Below are 18,503 nucleotides of genomic sequence, written 5' to 3' on the forward strand. Positions count from 1 at the left end.
CATGAGAGGGGAGTAGCCTCAGCCATCAAATTCCAGGAGTCCTAAAGTGGAGCTGAAGCAGAGCCCCAGAGACCTACTAGGCCAACAGCTGCATCCAGCACTTAATCTGTGTGGCAGGCTGCTTTCCCCTTCCATATCTTCCTGTGCTCTTCCTCGGCACCACAGTCCGGAGCCAAACAGGCCGAGCCACGCAGTGCTTCCTTGTTCTGTTGCTTGAGTGCTGCTGGGAGTTGGGGGAGCAGGGAGAGTCGAGGGCTGCATTGGCTTTCTTGTCATGTCTATCCAAATGGAATACAACTCCTATCGGCGGGATCACCCCATCGACAGCCTGGAGAGGCAGCTCATATGCCCTATTTGCTTGGAGGTGTTCACCAAACCTGTGGTAATCCTGCCTTGTCAGCACAACCTGTGCCGGAAATGCGCAAATGACATATTTCAGGTGAGTAATCTGAGTTGCAGGCTTCTGCTCGTGGGGAGAGTTTATTTATTTAATCCAATTGATACTGCAGGGTCCTGTGTCTGTGTTTCTAAGTAGGCAGGAAGAGATCATGCTATTGAAATATGGATTGGTCAATTGGGTAGGAAAGGAGAATGCCCCCAAATCGTCCTAGTCGTCAACCTTTCCAGCTTCTGCTAAATTTTCTCACACACAATCCTCTCAGGAAAGGAAAGTGATCCACTGAATTCCTTTCCTGCTGGTTCAAGTGTCAGGGCCGACCGCTCGCTCTGTCAAGGGACCTGGGAGCCTTAGAAACATTCGCGATTTTAACAGCCTAGCCTCTGTGAGGTAGGAGTGAACTATCCCCTGTTCACAGGTGGGACGCAGAGGCACAGAGAGGTGAAATGAGTTGGCCAAGGTCACACGGGGAGCCTGTGTGCAGAGCCAGGACTAGAATGCCGATCATCTGAGTTTCAGTCAAGTGCCCTGACCATGAGACCATCCTTTAACATCTGTCCCATGTTTTCCCATCCCGCACCCCCAACAAGGAATAGCCTCTATTTGTAACGTCAATGTACAGAAAGCTTGAGCAGAAAGTTGGGAGGGACCCAGCTCATGCTGTCACTCATGCATCTGATTCCCCTGTTACAGGGCCAGTGTCCTTCTTAAATGTATGAAAATGCTAAGTGCTCCATTTCTGGGGCAAGAGAACACAAAGAGGTGATCTAGTAGTAGCTCTGATGGTTGCCTTCTCCAGGCTGTTATAACACACACCTAGCAGTGTTGTAGAGAAGTTTGTGCTTCACTGACCTCTAACAAAATGACTCAAGTTTCCCAGAAAGTCAAGCAACGTCTTTATGCACAGCAAGAGTGAGAAATGTTAGCCTAAATGTGGAGGAGCTGTCAACAGGGGCCACTCATGCCAAACCTGTTAGGAGAAACTATTCTAGTGTGTTCATAAGGAATGGGCTGGCATACTGGCAGCTCAGTAATGCATCATTTTCTTTTATGGCAATCTGGGCATTCATAGCAACATATGGCATTTCATTAAGGAGCACCACCACACCTGAGACAGGTCTGTTAGTCTTCCTGTCTCCATTTTACAGATGGGAAGATTGAGTCACTGACGGGTGAAGTGTCATGCCCAAGGCTGTGCTGGGAGCCTGTCTGAGCCATGATCACAATATAGGTGCTCTTAATCCTGTGCTTGGGCCATTGGATCAGGATCTCCCTCAGCATGAAGTGTTCATGTTCTCACATCACAGCATGCAGGAATGTTGGGTATGGTGATGATACACTCTGAAGTTTTAATAGCTTTTAACTCCTTCATGGCTCTTTGCTGCTGACCACCGCTGACTTTGAAGGGCTAATTCCTTATTTGATTGAAATTAACTGAGAAGAACTGAGGGCACTAACTTAACGTTTCAAGAGAAGGTTTTTTTTCCGGTAGCAGTACCAGATTTATCTTCTTGAGTCATGTGCAGATGGCTCAGCATAGCTGAGGGATTCTGCATGTTCTCATTCCAATCCTTCTGTTGTCCTGGGGGATTTTCATCACCTGCCTTTGGGCTATTAAATATCTTGTGTTTACACTTCGCTGCTGCACCGCAATCCCGCTCTTTAACAGTGCACCCTCTTCTCATTTTGCTTCCTATGTGACAGGTTTGCAGTGTGCACTTAGGGTCCTGTGATTCCTATCAAACCAGTCTGTGGCCAGCTGAGTAACCCCCCTGTAGCGGCATCTAATGAAGATCCTTGTTTGTGTTTCAGTCTCGTGGGACAACCCTGGGCTCTGCAGGCCGCTTTCGCTGCCCATCCTGTCGCCATGAAGTGGTCCTGGACAGGCATGGTGTCTATGGCCTGCAGAGGAATCTACTGGTGGAGAACATCATTGATATTTACAAACAGGAGTCGGCAAGGTGTCCCAACCCGTTCATTTCTTGTGTGTGTGTGTGTGTGTGTGTGTGAGAGAGAGAGAGAATCCATCAGTACAGCCTGCAGACTCTGTAATGTGTCTTCTTGCAAAATATTATTCTGCCATTAGAGGTCTCTGTGTACTGTGTAGCGTTCCAGACAGGCTCCGGTCCCCTGGTAAAGAAAGACGTCAAAGCTAAAAATCAACCTGTGCGGAAGCCTGGTTGTCTCTATAGTTGTCGTTGTTTTCTTTAATCAATGTCTCCTGCATACGAGCTTTGATTCCATAGATTACGACAGACGCGACTCTGCCTCTGTGTAAATGAGAGGGCAACTCCAGATCAAACGTACTTGCTTTGTAAGTCAAAGAGTTTTTCTAACTGTTAACTCACTGTGGGATCTGAGAGAAAAACTGGGGGTCTTTCCTTTTCATGCATCATCACTTTGAACTAACGGTCTTACAGGCCAAACTGTGCTTTCTGTAGCACCCTTGCCTCCAGGGCGTTTGCACATCTGCAGGTAGAACTTAGCAAACAATTCTGCTGTTGACCCACGAGCGGGAATAGAACCCTGGTCCCCCCCACTCTCAGCTGGGTTGGCTCTGCAGGGCTAACAGAAGTAAAAAAAAAAGTGGGGGAAGCTTCCCTACTAACATCAGCAGAGCTGGGCTGCTGACGGGATAGATTGGTGGAGTAAGAAGTTGTCATTTGTGCAAGTGCCCCGCAGGTGTACGTACACAGTGTGAGAGACAGGCCCTGCCCCAAAGAGCTTACAGCGCAAGTAGACGAGACAGACCAAGGGTGAGAGGGGCACAGAGCTGAAAGTGACTGGCCCTCAGTTGGGGGCTGGGAGAGAACCCAGATGTCCTGACCTCCTCCTGTCCACTGGATGCTGCCTCCCCTTGTTCATTTCCTGTTCCTGCTGGTTTTGGTAGGAAGGAAATGAGGTGAGCCCCTCTGGTGCTAACACCAGTGCAGAGCTCCTAGCAGATGGCACTGCTCACCTGAGCTTGCAGCTGGTTGGTTTCCATTGCCCCAGAGCCTGGGTCTCAGTACTGACTTCTCAGCACGTAGCATCTGCCCTGTTGGGCTTCAGGTCTTGGCACTGGTAGGGGGAAGAAAAATCAAAACCCCATCTTGACTTTCCACCTCCCTCTCTCACATGTCCTCTCCCCCCATGTAGCTCCAGGCCTCTGTTAAAGACAGAACATCCAAGTTGCGAAGAGCATGAGGAAGAAAAGATCAATATCTACTGCATGACGTGTGGGGTGCCCACCTGCTCCCTCTGCAAGGTCTTTGGGGAGCACAAGGAGTGTGAAGTAGCTCCCCTGTCGGACATCTACATGAAACAGAAGGTTGGCTTCTCCCTGGCATTTGCTCATGGGGTGCCCGGTACCTGGATCATTGCTACCAGGGTGGAGGGGAGAAAGTTGGGCATCTCGTTCTTACAGAGCGCAGCCTTTTATCCACTCCAGGCTCTGCTACGAGGGTCCAAGACAAAACAAAGATTTAAAGTGATGCAGGCATACCAGCAGCTCTCCCATTGCATCAGTGTAGGTCCTGTCCACTAGAGAAGACCATTCAGAAGCTTCAGGTGCTGAGTTCAGTGTTACTGTTCATTCACACCACTAGTACATAGGGACTATACAGAACATGCAACAAGATAGACCCGAGGTTCATTGGGGCGGGGTGGAGGTAGGGAGATGGTGCACACAGTATGCCTGCACTGTCCACCTAAGGATCTCAAAGACTTTGATGCTCATTAATTAAGTCTCACAACACCCCTGTCAGGCACATGTTATCTCCTCCTAACAGATGGAGAAGCTGAGGCATGGAGGTAAGCCCATGACATCCTCAAGGTCACACTGGGATCAGGATGCTGTGGATCTCCTGATTCCCATCCTACACTCTAACTTGTACTTGGTGAGATAAATTTAAAGCCAGACTGTATGTTTTTTGCTGGGACAGTTCTGTCAGCAGATGGACAGAGACTTAGATGGGTCTTGGGGTGGGGTGGGAAGACACTGATGTCTTATTTATCCAGCACCCCCCCGGAAGAGGTGCTTGGGAACACTACACAAATGGTGACAGCATGAAGCCATTCCCTCTTGTCTCTGAAAATGTGAAGCTTGCCTTCCACCACAGCAGGCACCTGTGCTGAGAACCAGGGTGGTAGAGAATGAGGGAATGGTCTGTCACAGCGGCAGGCTCTTTGGAGCCTGGACCATCTTAATCTTCTCCTGGTGTCTTGTGCGTTGCTGGCCATGTTCTTGGTGCTGAATGGTAAATTATCTGAGCTCTCTCTTTCTCTTTCTCCCTCCCACGCCCCCCACAGTCTGCTCTGACAGATGGGATTGGAGCCCTTGTGGCCACCAATGACAGAATCCAGGCCTTCATCGATAACTTGCAAGGCACTTGCAGGAACATCGAGGTACTGCATGCAGGTTCTCAGGATCCTTTTTGGGGAGGAGGAGGGGGAGCCCCATAAAACAGTTCTGAGCTCAGAGAGGGGCAGCTCTTTGGGCCCAGATAGTTTGGAAGCTCCTGCTGTTGGCACAGATGCATTTTCCTTTGGTTTCCCAGGTTGTCTTCAAATGCAGCCAACTAAAGTCCCTGTCTGCCCTGCATGGACACTCCAGGGCAGAAGTTTGCTGGGATGTCCTAATAGGTTTTTTCTTTGCACTGGGATACAATGAGTGCTGGCTGGCTGGCTGGCTGCTCTGGGGCTGCATTTCAGTGACCAAGTGCCCATATCATTCTAAGGTACCTTCCACCTGAGGCTGCCAAAGGGCTCTACTGGCAATAATGAACTAAGCCTCCTGTGACGTAGAGAAGTTCATTCACTCCTTAGACAGTTGGGGAAGCTGGGAAGCAGCGGGGATGTGTCTTGAGCACACAGTGGCAGAACTGGGACTAGAACCATGGAGTCCTGACTCCCACAGGTAGAGCTGCTCCGGAATTTTTTGTCAAAATGACCTGTAGTTTCAGCAAAGTCAAAGGTCTTTGCTGATTTTTGTTTTTGATCAATTTTTAAAATTTTCCCTTGAGATAAACAGTATAAAATACTTCATTTTACTTCCAGTCAATCCAGCTTGAAATATTTTGGTTTGGTGAGCTGACCTGAAACATTTCATTTTGAATCAGTCCAACATTAGACTGTATTTGCCTATAGAACTGTGGAGTCTCATGGGAGATGTAGTTTGGGTGTTTTGTGCTCCCATTCTCTCATATGGGGCAGGCTCCTTGTCTGGACTGTATCTCCCATGATGCATGTTGATCTCAACGGACTGAGCAGCATCGTGCGTTCTGGGAGTCACTTGACTGTGGTACAGGAAATGAACTCCAGAAATGATGATTCCAAACTGACATTTTTTGGAATGTTTCATTTGGTGAAATTTTTTGAGATTTCAACTTCATCCCAACTAAAACAAATGTCAAAATATCAGAATTTCCCATGGGATGGAAATTCCAATTTTCACTCCAATCTACCCAGATCTTTGTTTAATTATGAAATCATGCTGCCTCCTATATAGCTTTGAGGGGCATTGGAATCCTCTTGTTTTGAAATGCTCAATACAAATGTCAGATGATCCAATATTACTGATGAAAAAGTATATTCAGGCCCTGCCCCTCACTTCATGAATCAGCTGTCCAAACCTATGTCTAAGCCAGTTGAGCTAGTGAATGTGCTCTTTGCATCCTTCGAGCAGGACAACAGCAAGGCCCAGAAGCAGGCTCTGTGTGAGAAGTTTGACCGCATGTATGCCATCTTGGAGGAGAGGAGGAAGATCATGCTGCAAAGGATCACCTATGAACAGGAGGAGAAGACCCAGCATCTGAAGTCCCTCACCAGGTTGTACAGTGAACACATTGATTCATCCTCCAAGCTGGTGGATGCAGCGCTGCAGTCCATGGAGGAGCTGCAGATGACAGTCTTTGTGCAGGTAACATGGCAGGAGGCTGAGTGGCCATTGTCATCTTGTTCAACCTTGGGTCTCCTGTTGCCAACCAGTATGCTTTGTTTCCCAGAGCCAAGAGATGAACAGGGTAGGGGGAAGCCATGAGTAGGACAAGACTGGCTTTAAAATACAAGCAGCCATTGCTTTTCAAGGCAGACTTGTAACTCAGTGCCATGGGAATGGAGTCTCATCTTCCTTTCCCACCAACACCTTGATAGCTTGAAGGATCTCAAGCAAGTGGGAGACTCCAAGTCCAGGAAGGTGTGGCTCTGGAATAAGGAGTTGTCACCACTTTTAAGGCAGAGGAAACTAGGTTCTTGGGCAGACAGCTTCTGTAGGGAAAACCCTAAGGGCAGCCAGGCTTGAGGAGAGCACTTGGGCTGGGCTTTGTGCTTGTTTGTTGTTGTTTGGGTTCACAATTCAGCAAAACCCCAAAGGTGGTGTATTGGGTTTATATACAGTGTGTATCCTTTATAAGGAGCAGGTTGGGCAGGGATGATGTCCCTAGCCTCTGTTTGTCTGAAGCTGGAAATAGGTGACAGGGGATGGATCACTTGATGATTATCTGGTCTGTTCATTCCCTAGGGGGCACCTGGCATTGGCTACTGTCGGAAGACAGGATACTGGGCCAGATAGACCTTTGGTCTGACCCAGTATGGCCATTCTTATGTGGGAACTCCACCTCTCTCACTCACTCACTCACTCACTCACACGCCACATGTTTTTATCTTGATTTTTTTTGTTCTATTCCCATAATCTCACCTTTCTTCTCTTCTCCTTTTCTGGCTACTCAGAATGCCAAAGTTCTCATACAGAAGTAAGTAGAACTCCCTATTTTTACATTCACATTCTGACCCCAATTTATCTGAGGGACTGGATAATGTGGGATCGTATCTTCCTTCCCTTTCCCAGAATTTCCGAGGTGACCCAGAGCTGTGAAGTGGAGGCACTGGAGTCTGGATATGACAATATGGAGCACTACGCTGTGGATTTCAATGCCGAGGAGCGGGTGCTTTATCAGTTGGACTTCATTAAAGGTGAGAGGAAATGGTCTGGGCTGGTCAGAAATGGGGGCCTTGGAGAGGAGGGTTTGCTGGTCTGTCTGCAGGCTCACAATATTCCGTTCACTGTGGTATCGGGGGCTACTTCAACCAGCATAAAAACCTTCTTCCTTTTCTTGATTCTAACGTCACTTGTGTCCCAGTTCTGCCACCTTGTCCATTTCACTGGTCGCTGATTTCAGTGGGACAATGTGTATTCCTGAATGTGAGCACAGGTGTCAGAATCCAGCCGTCATCCTGTCTTTATGTCGGGGAGGAGCCGAGAGCCTTTCTCCTTGCATTGGACGTTTATCCCTGTTACATCTACCAGAGGCCTGTGGCTGCTCCTCTGGAAGCCGCCTCCTTGGGGTTCTCCACTCTGTGTCCTGGGATGGAAGCACTGGAGGTGCAGTGCTGTGTTCACTGGGTGCATTTCTCATGAATGAGTGAAGGAAAGAGACAGGGAGGGAGGGAGACAGCTGGTGAGCAAAGAGAAGAACGAAACATACGGTGTAGGATGCCACAAAACCAGCACCTCATGGTACCTTTGTGCTTTGTTCAGTTGGGGAACCTTTTCCTCCTAAGGGTTGAATCCAAAGCCCACTGAAGTCAGTGGAGAGGTTCCTATTCACCCCAATGGGCTTTGGATCAGGGTTCCAGTTTCTATTCCATTCTGGGTACGGAAATCCAGCTCAGCTTACTCTGACCCCAAAGTTCCTTTGAGAGGGAAACAGTAATCCAGCTCAGCTCCTTCCCCTTCAGCAGAATCCCCATTCGAGTTGTTCTTCCCCAGAGTCCATTCACACTGGGGAGGGACTGCCATGTATTTTCAGTAATTTTCCTATTTCCCTGATATTGATAGACTGAGGGGTTCACCTGCTCTGAGACTTCCTCAGCTGACAGTTCTGCTGACGTCAGCGTCTATGAAATCTAGGTGTCTGTGCCCATCTGGACTAGGTGCTGTCTGCATCCCTTTCACATTGCCAGGGCTATTTATTATCCTTGTAGTTGATGAGTCTGAAGAAGGGGCAGAGGAAGGAGAGGAAGATGCTGTGTGGGGAGATGCTGAAGGTGCATCAGCAGAGTCTGTGGCAGATGAGCAAGTGGCCAGCAGTGAGGGCAGAGAGGAGACCCTGAACGTCCCTGCAGATGGAAAGGAAGAGGAGGCAGAAGGAAAAGCCCTGATGTTAAAGGAGGCTGAGAGTGAGACTGCTGGGGAAGCTGATGTCAAGGCTAAACTACCAGGTTCAGCTCAAGCTGCGGAGTTGGATGTCCCAGCTGGCAAAGAGGGATCTGAGAGAGAGCCGGGCACTGCCCAGCAGGTAATGGCATCAGGACTCTCCTGATCTCTACAGCAGTGATGCAGAAGGACCCGGGACCCACACTTGCTGTGGTAGGATTGTCCTCTCAAAAGCCAAAGATACATACTCATGCATGACATACAAGTGAGGCGTGTACGACATGTCAGTGTGGACATGTGTAATATAATCCCCGTTAGGGTGGTCTAGGCCAATGGCCCCCATCTTCTCCAGACCAGAACCCCCCACCCCCTTTAGCCACATGGTGGTTGTGACTCTCCTGAGACCTATTTGCACCCTCCAACTTGACCCCCCCCCCGCCCCATCCTATGCTATCATGAAAGTGCTTCACAGAGGAGTTGCAGAGCTGAGGGGGTGGAGAAGCTCAGGATTAATGAAATCCTGCCCCCAGCCCACGCTTGGTCGAGCGATCGATGGTGTCATTACACAAATTGGACCCTACAGAGACAGTGTCAGAGGCGTTTGAGAAGGGACAAACCTAGTCCGGTCATTCGGCCCATCTCCCCCAGGAAGGGCTCCGTTTGGACAGGGTTTCTAGAAGGCATCTGGTATAAATTCCTTCCACACCCGAGCATTTCCCTTACAGGTGTTCTCACTGCCTCCCCTTCGCCCCTCCCTGGTGTTTGCTTTTTCGAAGGATGCAGCTGTTCCGGGTGGGGCTGCTTCAGACTCTCAGGGGTCCGGGGCCGAAGCTGCCGAGTCTAGCAACGCCTGGCAAATGACCGCCCCAAATCTTGCCCTGCAAAATAATCCCAAGGAAAATGCCCCGGAAACCCCAGCTGACTCCGCAGCCCAGGGCAGGGGAACTATCGAGGCAGAAGAAGCCACTTGCTTTGTCCCAGCCGAGACATTCAGCACCTCGGACAGCTCAGCCGGGAGCAAGAAGGGTGTTGACCCAAGCCAGGGCGGTGCCAGTCCGGCCAAAGGCAGCGCGGAGGGGGGCCTCGCTGTGGCGTCTGCCTCCGGCCAGGTCAGTGAGACCCCGCGGCTGGTTAGGAGCCCTCGGGCTGGGCAGGGTCCACTTATGGCCCAGGAGGTGTGGGTGCCGCGTGTTGCCGTTGGGAAGTAATCCCTGAAGCCTTCCAGCCGGGGAGCGACTTCCAGGGTTTGTTACACCCGGAGAGGGAGCTGGAGGCAAGGTTTCATCCACATTTTTCTTTCTTGGTGGGGGTGGGGGTGGGGGAATGCAGATTTGGCAACAAGGAAACATGTTGCCAAGTTGTGTCGGTTTCACCTCAATTGTGGCGGCTGGAATGTCCCCCCCCGTCCCCCCGAAAATAATCCGAACATTTGATCTGGGCAGTTTCAAATGGAAATGTTCCCATGGTTTGGGGCTGAAATGACCAGAAAAGGTTTTTAATCATAGAATATCAGAGTTGGAAAGGACCTCAGGAGGTCATCTGGTCTAACCCCCTGCTCAAAGCAGGACCAATCCCCAATTTTTGCCCTAGCTCCCTAAATGGCCCCCTCAAGGATTGAACTCACAACCCTGGGTTTAGCAGGCCAATACTCAAACCACTGAGCTATCCTTCCCCCATGTTCCTAAAAAAACAATACAGAAAGGTTCTGAAAGAAGCCTGACATGGAAATGAAACATTTCGTTTTGGGTTGAAGGAAAACATTTAGTTTGACCTGATATGATCTTTTTATGGACTTTTTGATTCACTAAAAATTTTGGAAATTTTTTTCCCTCTAGTCTGACCCCGCCCCCCAATTTTTTGGCATTACCGGTGAACTGAAAACCCTGTTAGTCTCACGGCTCTCAATGTAAGTGCCAGGGGGGTGGGGGTTCCTTTATTATTCAGGAAATGTTCTGGAATCTTTAATTTGTGGATAGTCAACACGGATGGGTGGGTGGGATCTTGATTCAATGCCTTCCCCATGGAAGGCTCTGCAACCAGTTCAGCACCGCCCTACCGCTGCACTGCAGCAGCTGTGGTGGGGCTGACTCCAAAAGCTGGTGTAACTTGCATCCTTTAGATCTAGAGGAGACAATGCTGCTGGCCAAGCTGCAGCAATAAATCCCTGCAGAAGGGGGAAGGGAACAGAATGCCCGCTGGTGCCCGGGAATCGCCCCCCATCGCTGGTCACCTTTCATATATTAGACTTCCCTGTTTTCACACTTGGCACTTCTGCAGGCAGAGTTCTCCAAATGCCAGAAACAATCCTCTGACTGTTAGAATAATAGAGTTATGGAAAAGTAGGGCTTGAAGGGACCTCAAGAAGTCATCAAGTCCAGCCCCCTGCACTGAGACAGGATCGAGTTATCCCTGACAAGTCTCTGTCCAACCTGGGTCTTAAAAACCTCCAGAGATGGGGTCCCTTGGAAGCCTATTCCGGAGCTTAACTATCCTTATAGTTAGGTTTCAGAGTAACAGCCATGTTAGTCTGTATTCGCAAAAAGAAAAGGAGTACTTGTGGCACCTTAGAGACTAACCAATTTATTTGAGCATACGCTTTCGTGAGCTACTGCTCACTTCATCGGATGCAACTACATCTGATGAAGTGAGCTGTAGCTCACGAAAGCGTATGCTCAAATAAATTGGTTAGTCTCTAAGGTGCCACAAGTACTCCTTTTCTTATAGTTAGGTAAACTTCCTAATTTTCCCTTGCTGCAGATTAAGTCCATTCCTTCTTGTCCTACCATCAATGGACACTGAGAACAATTGATCACTGTTTTCTTTCTAACAGCCCTGAACGTATTTGAAGACTATCAGATCTCCCCTCAGCTTTCCTTTCTCAAGATGAAACATCCCCAGATTTGTTAACCTTTCCTTATAGGTCAGCTTCTCTATCATTTTATAGCTCTCCTCTGGACTCTTTCCAATTTGTCCATATCTTTCTTAAAGAGTGGCACCCAGATCTGAATACAGTACTCCAGGACCTACGCTTTCCTTCATCTTTCTCTTGCTCTTAATGTATTTGAAGAACCTCTGTTCACTTCGGTATGGTTATTACACTTCAGGTCTTTCTGAAGATCAGCCTGTTCAAAGAGAACCCCACCCAGGACCAGGGAAGCAGCCACTGGCTCCCTTTTCATCCCTCTCTCAACTGAGAGATACTGGGCCAGAGTCTATGTAACTATTCACCTACATCTGTTAAGAACTTGAGGTGCACTCATGTGAAGGGTTAATATCACCAGCAACTTCTTTGCCAGCACAGACTGTGCATAAATGGCCCTGTTTTAACCATGAAACCATTCTTCCCGTCCCCAGTGGAAATAGCAGGGTTTAGGTATTTCCTACATTGTATTTTACAGATGGGGAAAAATGTACTTTTAAAAAAATACCCCAGAATAATCCACGTGCATTAGCCCTGCAAAGCGAGCTGCTGCTTCGGCCATGATCAAACTTTTTCCCTTCTAGGCTGGGGAACCTGAACTGCTCTTGCCTGCTCCAACTAAATGTATTTTTAGAGACTCTGTTCCCGTCCTCCTCTTTCTGAAGGATTGTTGTGATCTAATGATGCTCTGCACTTGTGCAGTGCCTTTCATCTCAAAGGCTCTTGCAGAGATGGGTGCGAGTTTCCCCTTCTGTAATGGAGATAATGAGGCACTGAGAGGACAGATTTTCAGACAGGGGCCTGTGCATGCACCAGGTAATTGCTCATGCAAATCACTATTTGGATGGATTTGCACCAAGTTACTGCACTTGCACTCACAGATTAAGCCCCCAACCCGTCTGAAAGTCCATTCCACCATGAACTGTCAGCCTGGGGTTGTTTAGATCCCAGCTGAGCGGAGGGGGCGATATGGATACAGTTGAGAACCAGTGCTCAGGGTCCTCTCAGTGCCCTATTCTCTATAGCTGGTTCTCTAAGAACAGAGGGTCAGAGGGAAGCACTCCATCTTTCAGCCAGCTGAGGCCAGAGGGGGGTAGGACACAATGTGGCACAGACACACAATGAAGGTCTCCATCAGAATGATTCCTGCAGAAAACTGAAAAAGGGGTGAGATTTCTAAAGGCCTCTTTAACGCTGCTGTAAGCAATTTTCAGCAGTCAATGAGAGGGGTCTTCACATCTCTACGAGACTTAGCGGGCTTTGGTGTTGGAATGAGAGAGCTGTCTCACAATGAAGGGCAGTTCAGAGGCCTGGGGAATATGGCATATTATGATTGATTGATTGTATTACCCCAGCGCTTAGGAGCCCTACTTATAGACCACAACCTCATTGTGCTAGGTGCTGTACAAACATAGAACAAAGAGCCCCAAGGAGCTTACAGAATTGACAGGAGCCTATGGACTAGTACCTGCCTTGCCGGCTTCTATGTTTCATACACAGAGGACACCACTTTCTGTTTGTTGTACATCCCCATTCCTTTGCCTGCATTCCCATCTGATCACAGCATTTTGTGTGTGTGTGTGTGTGTGTGAGTGAGAGATTCTCCACCAGGCTGTAGCTTTTTCCCTTTCAGTGCTGGCCTGGGTGATCATCCTGACATGCCTTTGGAAGTCAGTGGCCATGTGCCTGCTCTGGGGATGGGAGTGTGGCATTTCAAGCCAGGTATAATACCCTGAACCACAGATGGTTACTGAGCTTCCTCCTTCCCTCTCCCTCTGTTAGAGAGCAGGTTAGAGAGTTACAAGGGATGAAATGAGGAGCTTGCCCCTGCTCTCTGGAGCGGCACTGAATATATGCTCCTTCCTGCTTTTCCAGGACCCCTCTGTGGTGGATGGGAAGAGTGAAGAAAGCAGTGAAGCTCCATTTGGGAGTAACTTCAGTCCTGCTCTGTGATGTCAAGATGAAGACAAGGTGGGTGCAGGGCTCCTTCTGCTTCCTGGGGTGGGCAATTCCCCATTGTCCCCAATCCCTTGCCCTCCTTTTTCATTTTCATGGGTAGAGCCACCCTTGGCTGAGACTGGGCAGAGAGACACTGGATAACTTGCGCTGGTTTCTTACCTCAATAATAGTAACTGATACATTAGCATCCTGATATTCAGAGGCACCGAACACCTACAAATCCGGCGCAAGTTGTAGGTGCTCAGCACAGCTGAAAGTCCGGCCTTTTGTTTCTAATTTGTATTGAAGTTCTCGGCCTGTAGTGCAGGAGATCAGACTAGCCAATCAGAAGGGTCCCTTCTGACCTCAAACATCTGACATGTGTGCTCTCCATCAAGAAGACTTTGGAGGGAAATGTGCAAAAATGTAAAATCCTCATTAAATATGTCCTGGGAAAGCCATGTACAATCCTTAGATATTTAGTGTGTCTGCCTCTGCCATGCACAGTCTTCCTCCCTGCATTTCAGAGCCCTGGTGTAGCAGGAGTGTCTGGAAGACTAAAAGGGTGTTAGACACCCAGTACTGGTGTGTGGTTTTTTTTAGCATTAAACTCCAGTTCAGTGAAATGTACTCTATGGACACTGATGTTACTGCGTGAATGTCTTTCATTCAGACACTAGAGAAACCAGGTCAGACATCTAACATGATTGTAATGGTTTTTCTCCCAGGTCCACCTTCCAAGCTCAACAGCTGAAAACCACCAGAGTTATAGTTTCTTGTTTTCCTGGTGAAATTTTCTGATCTGAAACCCCCCGTCCACCCATCTGGATTTTTGTTTGGAAGAAGATAAGGCAGCTAGACTGAATCATGGGAGCAAGTGGAAAGGTGGCATGGGACTACTAGGAGCAGGGCTGTCTACATTTAGAATAGCAAAGGCCAGGATGGTCACTTACCGGGAGCCCCAGGGCTGCATAGAATGTGCAAAGAAATGTACCTGTAAATAAATAAAACCCAAAGCGTCCTCACGCTCACGTAGTGTCTGCTTGTATCTGTGCCCGGGGCGGTGAATAGGGATTGCTGCAGCTGTCTTGATTCCGCACAGCGAGGGAACAGAAAGTGAAAGGCTCCAGGCGTCTGCTGGTTGCATTTCCTCCTGCACTTTGGACACCCCGGCGTTGGAGAAATTGGCATGGAGGGAAGGGAAGATATGTTGCCACTGTAGGGTGGCTTTGCTGGCAGCCCCTGGGTTTCAGCAAGGCATGAGCCTCTGGCATCACCTCCAGGATTTTACCTGAAAGCTCAGGGGGATCAGATGGAATAAGATGCTGACTGAAGAGCCCTTTGAGTCCCAGCTTGCCAACGGGACCCCAGGGGGATCTGTGCCCCGGCCAGCGCTGCCTGCTTGGGGCGCATTCCGGGACACGTCTCACTCTGGTTCTGAACAAGTATCGTGTGGAGCCAATGGAACACCGGAGTCAAGCCGGGTCCGAAATGCCAACAAACTAGTTTCTGTGTAAATCCAGCCCCTGTAGCAGGTTCGAACCTGTCCCTCTCGGAAAAGGCCTCCCTCGGTCTTTGACCTCCTTGGAGGGGGGGCGGGGGCAGCCCTGGGGCGCCCCCCCTCCGTGCGTCCCCAGCCCATCAGGGCGCCGCTGTGAGAACCCGGCCATCCCCCTGGCATCGTGCCTGCAGCAGGCCGGGTAGCGCCAGCCCGAAGGCTCCAGCCGGGGCCAGGAAGGGGCCGGCGGGCGTTAAGAGAAGCAGGCTTGTTAAAATAGAGTTTATTGCGAGCTCGGGCATTGCCATGCTTTACTCCACGGCACACACAGAACACAGGCAACAGCGGCGCGGGATGGAGCGCTAAGCGGAGCGAGAACACACCTGGCCCCGTGGGACGCACACCTGGCAGTGCCCCCCGTGCCGTCCCCTTCCCCTGGCCCGAAGAGCGGGGTGTTTATCTCCCTTCCTGCCCCCGCGCTCCGGGTCCGCTTCGCGCCCCAGCGATTCAGGGGCGCCGGGCCGATCCCCCCATTGACACTTGTTACAAGAATATATTTAAATGTTCAACCTAAAAACGCTCCCACCCTCCCCCAGCCCCTCTCTCCTCCCCCAGCCCGCCCTCACTTCCCGATGTTCTGCAGCAGCATCTGATTGCTCAGGGCTTTCTGGGCCAGTCTCTCCTCCCGGGACATCTCCAGGAACTCCCGCAGGAGGTGGAAGGTCAGGTCGAGGGAGTTGGGTCTGCCGTCTTTCCGCCGCGAGGAGTAGGGAGACCTCTCCTTCCTTCGCAGCTCCGGGGTGCTCTCCGCGCCCCCGGCCTCGCAGGGACCGAGCAGTCTGTGGAGAGAGGGGGGCCCCGCTTCTGCGCCTGCTGAAGGCAGCGGGGGCTTGGCCCCCAGCCCCGGTCTCCTCGGCCACAGTTCCCAGGTTGGAGCGGGGACCAGAGCGAACTGCGGGGCAGCTCCCCGGGGCAGCTCCAGCGGGGAGCCGTTCTCCGACGGGAGAAACAGCAGGACGAGGACGAAGGCAGCCGACATCATCCGGATCCTCATAGCCTCTGCTTCTGGGGCTGGGCGCCTGCGAAGAGAGCCCGGGAGGGGTTACCCAAAGCCAGCGGGGCGCTGCAAGCCTCCGCCACGGGCAGCCCCGACCCAGGCACCTTCCCGGGACGAGCAGCATCGAGCCCCCCCCAACCCCGCCGGATCCATCCCTGGGGCGGTTACCAGGAGCCAGCCCTGTCCCCTGAACACAAGGCAGGGAGGCGATAGAAACTCCCCCCGTTCTCCGCCCTCCAAGCCAGGCTCCTAAGGCTCGCCCCAGCCAGGGCAAAGGAGCTGTCCCCGCCCGATCCCCAGCCCTGCCCCGGGGGGGGGGGAGCCACCCCAGAGCTTCAGTTACATCTACCGGAGAGCAGTGCCGCTTGGCTTTCAAGTTTGCTGAGCGGCAGCCGCTGGACTAGGGGCCCCGGGAGCGGAGCGGAAGCCAAGGAGCGCCCCGCATCGCCCTTGGAGAGGCCGGACGGCTGCAGCCCAGCCAAGGACCCTCGCCCCGGGCGCAGCGCTGGGGCGGAGGGGGACTCACAGTTGCGGTTCTCTGGAGAATTCAGCCGCTGGTCCCAAGCGCAGCAGGTGGCAGGAGCCCCTCACACACGAACTCCATGGCGAGCCATACAGGCAGGGCTATATATACCCCCGGCAGCCTGCCAGGCACCCCACCACGTGACGGGCTGCTCCGCTCCTCAGGCGTGTGCTGGGGGGGGCACAGATCAGCGCCCCGGATCGGGGCGCTGCTGGAATCGTGACGGGCTAGAGACCAGCCGGGGAGGGGGAGCGGGGCTCCCCGCGGAGCGGGGCTGGATCGCTGGGCTGCATACAGGGGACCCGGGGACCGGGGTGGGGGGGCATTAATTAGCGCACCCATCCCTGCGGGCGCAGCCAGGCTGGCGCTGGCCTCGGGCGCTGGAGCTGCCCAAGGTGCTGAAACGCCGCGGGGCTTGCTCCCAGGAGGAGCCTGGTCCGGGCGTTCCCACGGCAGGGACGGGCGGGGGCGCGGGGCCGGGGGCGCCTGGGGGCGCGCGGAACCCGAGCAAACCGGCGGTAGCCGAAAAGACGGGACTTGGCCCTTTGTTTCTGTTGTCTCGGCCGGTATGGCTGGGGGGGGGGCAGGCTCCCTCTGTCTGACATGCCCAGCCGCCGGCTGTGTAGCCCTCTTTCCTTCGCAAATACACGGGCACCCGCGGCCCTCCCCCCCCCGCCCCCGATTTTCAAAATTCAGAGCCTGAGGTCAGGCCCCGAATTCCCCACACAGGCCCCCGACAGTGGCCCGGGTTCCCGCCCCGCAGTGGACACGGCTGGGTCTGCAGAGCTTTTGCAAAGGAGCCACTTAGTGCGAAGGAGCCCGGCTAAGGATGCGGGGGCTCAATTTTAGGCATTCTTTAAAAACCCGGTACCTATATCGGTCCACACACACACACACACACACACACACACGCTGATATATGCCAATCCATGTGTGGCGTATGCCTGGGGTGGGGGGGTGGGTGCTGTGCGATAGGACAAAAGATCAATATTATTTCTATTTCTCTCTCCGCCTATGTGCCCGGTGGACGTTGGCGACTGGCCACCAATGTGGCCTGCATTGGAGGGAGCCAGTGGTTCTCACCCCGCTTACCCTTGCGGGCCCCGTATGCAGCTCTCTCTGTGTTACACGGGCCCTATTCACACAGTAGCTACACTACCTGGATGGCCCTGAGCACGTCACATGGGCCTGCAGCTGGGCGCTGACCGAGCTGCAAGGGGCCCCCCGGTGGGTCCAGAACCACTGGCCTGAGCAATGAAGCGTTGTAGGTTTATATGAGTGAGAAATGTGAGCTGAAGTGTCTCTTTCATAAGTTGGGAAGAGAAGTGATTTACCTGACTAGCCTGTCTGCAATTCTCCTCTTAGAGTGATTCATTTTATGAGCTCATGGAGATTAAAACTTCACTTACGCTCTTGAAAGCAATTTTACTCCTTTGGCTAAGTACAGAGGTAAATACATTTCTTTGCCTAATCACCCACCAAGGTATATGCCTCTTACTGCAAATTGTGGCTTGCGGGGTGGTTCTCCTCCCTCCCTCCCTCCCCCCCCCCCAACTGGTGCTTACATCATTCAGCTTTTGGAGTGAAATGCTCAGTTATTATGGTGATCTTGCAGAATTAAGATTCTGCTCAACAAACAGCTCAAGGGTAAAGAGATTTCTGCCAGGCCAGAGCTTGGCTGCGTGGAAAGAAGCACCATCCTTAGTTTAGGTGACCCTATGTGCAGGCTCGTTCTGAAGACAAAAGGGAGGCTGCTTTCTTGCTATTCATTCAAAATATTCCAAGCAGAGTTTGCCTGCCAGCCAGCCCAAACATTGCTGCCTGAAACCCATTCAAATGAAAATTGATTTAAAGCAACAGCAAAAAGTATAATTGGCCAGGGACTGAGACTGCAATGTACGTTTCATCTTCCCCACTTTCCCTATGCTGGAGTTCTTTGGTATCTGCTCCTTTGTTGGTTTCAGTTATTACCCAGGGCTGTAATTTCTGGTGCTCAGCTTGAGACTGATATTCAGAAAGTGCTGGATGGCCCCTTT

The 18,503-nt window shown here is 51.5% G+C and overlaps 2 protein-coding genes across 2 annotated transcripts; one reads left to right on the forward strand and one right to left on the reverse strand.

Moving 5' to 3' along the window:
• Window positions 1–286: 286 nt before the first annotated feature.
• On the forward strand, window positions 287–14,246 carry LOC141997648 (tripartite motif-containing protein 54-like). Its single transcript, XM_074970073.1, has 11 exons — window positions 287–439; window positions 2,210–2,358; window positions 3,536–3,707; window positions 4,688–4,783; window positions 6,063–6,296; window positions 7,106–7,128; window positions 7,224–7,348; window positions 8,360–8,673; window positions 9,308–9,640; window positions 13,327–13,422; window positions 14,118–14,246. The coding sequence occupies exons 1-10, from the start codon at window positions 287–289 to the stop codon at window positions 13,402–13,404; spliced, it is 1,677 nt and encodes a 558-aa protein (XP_074826174.1). The 3' UTR covers window positions 13,405–13,422; window positions 14,118–14,246.
• Window positions 14,247–15,509: 1,263 nt separating this feature from the next.
• Window positions 15,510–16,542, reverse strand: LOC141997423 (UI-like). Its single transcript, XM_074969789.1, has 2 exons — window positions 16,471–16,542; window positions 15,510–15,966 (listed from the first exon to the last, which is right to left on the reverse strand). The coding sequence occupies exon 2, from the start codon at window positions 15,939–15,941 to the stop codon at window positions 15,510–15,512; it is 432 nt and encodes a 143-aa protein (XP_074825890.1). The 5' UTR covers window positions 15,942–15,966; window positions 16,471–16,542.
• Window positions 16,543–18,503: the final 1,961 nt, after the last annotated feature.

Source organism: Natator depressus, chromosome 13 (assembly GCF_965152275.1).
Source record: "Natator depressus isolate rNatDep1 chromosome 13, rNatDep2.hap1, whole genome shotgun sequence".
Taxonomy (NCBI): domain Eukaryota; kingdom Metazoa; phylum Chordata; order Testudines; family Cheloniidae; genus Natator; species Natator depressus.